This window comes from Helianthus annuus, chromosome 7 (genome assembly GCF_002127325.2).
Source record: "Helianthus annuus cultivar XRQ/B chromosome 7, HanXRQr2.0-SUNRISE, whole genome shotgun sequence".
NCBI classification, from domain to species: Eukaryota; Viridiplantae; Streptophyta; class Magnoliopsida; order Asterales; family Asteraceae; genus Helianthus; species Helianthus annuus.
Window position 1 is genome coordinate 96,946,275 of NC_035439.2, and position 2,695 is coordinate 96,948,969.

At 40.6% G+C, this 2,695-nt stretch overlaps 1 protein-coding gene across 1 annotated transcript; it reads right to left on the reverse strand.

The window, feature by feature from the left end:
- Positions 1-2,136: 2,136 nt before the first annotated feature.
- LOC110906987 lies at positions 2,137-2,460 on the reverse strand. The gene has a single exon (XM_022152032.1). The coding sequence runs from the start codon at positions 2,458-2,460 to the stop codon at positions 2,137-2,139; it is 324 nt and encodes a 107-aa protein (XP_022007724.1).
- Positions 2,461-2,695: the final 235 nt, after the last annotated feature.

Consider the following 2,695-nt stretch of genomic DNA (forward strand, 5'->3'; position numbering starts at 1 on the left):
TGTTGATCTCTTCTTGTTTTTGTGTTAGTACCTTGATATTGCTGTTTAATTAATGGCTAAAGATGGTTTGTTACTAGATTAAGAAAAACATTTGAAAATGGAGGGAAATTAAGAAATCAACATGCAGGGACTGAATTGTAAGTAAAATTTTGGGGGTATTTGAGTCTTTTCACAGAATTACAAACAGTCGGTTAGTGGAAGGGACTTGATTGAATCAAATTGACAACGTCAGAGATTAGAGTGTTGATTCTTTTTTTTTTTTTTTTTTTTTGAAATAAAGACTGAACCAGAGATTGAGTATAAATCTCAACAACTTAAATGTATCTTAGTGTAACACGCGGGTGGGGTCGGGTTGGGTCGTTTTGGGTCAAGTCGAGTTCGGGTCAAAACGGGTTCCGGTCGAAATGGGTCAATTAAAATAAGGGTTTTTTTTGGTTCGGGTCAAAATGGGTTCGGGTCGGAACGGGTTCGGGTTGAAACAGGTCCGGGTCAGAACGGGTTTCGGGTCGGGTCGGTTTGGTTAAAAAATGTTTTTTTTTTCTTAAAAAAAAAGAGAGAGATTGTACATCAAGTGGTAATTTTGTCGGGTTGAAACGGGTCCGGGTCGGTAAGTATAGTGTGTGACTTTAGTATTGATCTTTGCTTTGATTCCGAACTGTAGAAGAGAAAGAAATTTTGTTTGTGCTTGTTGACTGTTCGATAGTACTAAGTATAGTGTGTGACTGTAGTATTGATAGTGTGTGACTGTAATATTGATTGGTAATAAAAAAGTTGTAGCAAATCTGATTATTATTAATATGTTGATATTGTTAGTTGTAGTGATCGTTGTTTGATCTACCGAAGAAGAAGAAGTTTTGTTAATTGTTGCGTTGATAAAGTTAGTCTGAATCACAAAGACGAAGTGATAAGATTGTAGAAATCAGCGATTGATCGAAATGAAACGATATGGGTCGAACTGTTCGCGTCGAAACAATACACGTCGAAACGGTACGCGTCGAAACGGTTCGTGTCGAAACAGTTTGATTCGAAACGGCCGGGTCGAAATGGTACGTGTCAAAACGGTACTAGTCGAAACGGTACGGGTAGAAACGGTTCGCGTCAAAACGGTACGCATCGAAACGGTACGCGTCAAAACGGTACAGGTCAAAACGGTACGGGTCGAAACGGTACGAAACTCGTCCCGATCCGAAACTCGTCTCATGCGGAAACTCGTGTCGGTCCAAAACCCGTTGCGATCCGAAATCCGTCTTGTGCAGAAACCTGTGTCGGCCCGAAACCCGTCGCGAACCGACCCCATTCCGATCCAAAACTTGCGTCGTGCCGAAACCTGTCTCGGCCTGAAACTCAATTTGAACTGAACCCGTTCCGGTCCAAAACCCGTTTCGTGCCGTAACCTGTCTCATGTGGATACTTGTGCCGGCTCGAAACCCATTCCGATCCGAAAGCTGCCCCGTTTCTTTAAGACACTAACCCACATCGGCCCATTTCTTTAATGTTGTCGACCCGCTTTGACCCGAAAATAACACGATGGAATTTCAAGTGACTCATTGTGACTCATTAGTTAAAATATCTTACCCAAACCAACCCATATAACTTTAAAAGCAACCCAAACTGACCGACTTGAAATGCTTTGGATCAAGAATGCCCCTCTAAGGTAACACATAAATACAAAACGTCACTATAGATTTAGGATCCTGTACATTAATCCAGAAGTGTGAGAAGTGTATTATAACACTATATATAACACTATATAACACCATATAAACACCGTATAACATTATGTAACACCATGTAACACTATATAACAAATATAACACTATATTTTGTTAGATAACAAAATATAGTGTTATACGGTGTTTATATTGTGTTATATAGTGTTATATATAATGTTATAATACACTTCTTTCTCACACTTCTGGATTAATGTACAGGATCCATACCACGTCAATATATAACACATAAATACAAACATGAAGTAGATTTAGTAAAATCCTTTTATCCAAATCAATACAATTTACATAAGAAAAACAAAAGAAATATATTCACATAACAGAGTTTCAAGTGTCCACATACATCATCCTCAAAATTCATGAATCCAACTCTATAAATAGATTCAAACCCTATATCCATCCATATTCACTCCGGAATCGTCACCAATACAGGCCTCCACACTTGTCTACCCAACCGCTGCCGCAACGTCCCCGGTAACCGCCTGAATCCTCTCGAACCACCACAATCACCACCCCTCCATCGATCCACCACGTTTCCACCGTCACCTCCACTCTCTTCAACCGACGTCACAAACAAGTCCTTCAACTTCCGGCGTCCGCCATTATCCTTCTCATCCTCCGTAGAATCACCATCGCTTCCCCTACTATCTACTATCAACATCTGTAGCGTTTTCCGGCGATGGAGGTGGTTGGATGGAAATCCGGTGCATTGTGTGGCCAATGTTGCCATCTGGTAAAAGTTAAGTTGTGAGATGAAATTGAATAAGATTTAAAGGGTTGATCTGAGATGCTTATCGTGTGATGAAGCCATATGGATTAGATTCTTTGATTTTGGGTTTAGAATTGGTAAAGATTATGAGAGAGAAGGGTAGGAAGGTAAGGGTTACATATAAAGTGACGGTGGATCATGATAGTGATATGGGATACGTGGAGGATGACACGTAGTCCCCAGCCTGGGTCGGGTC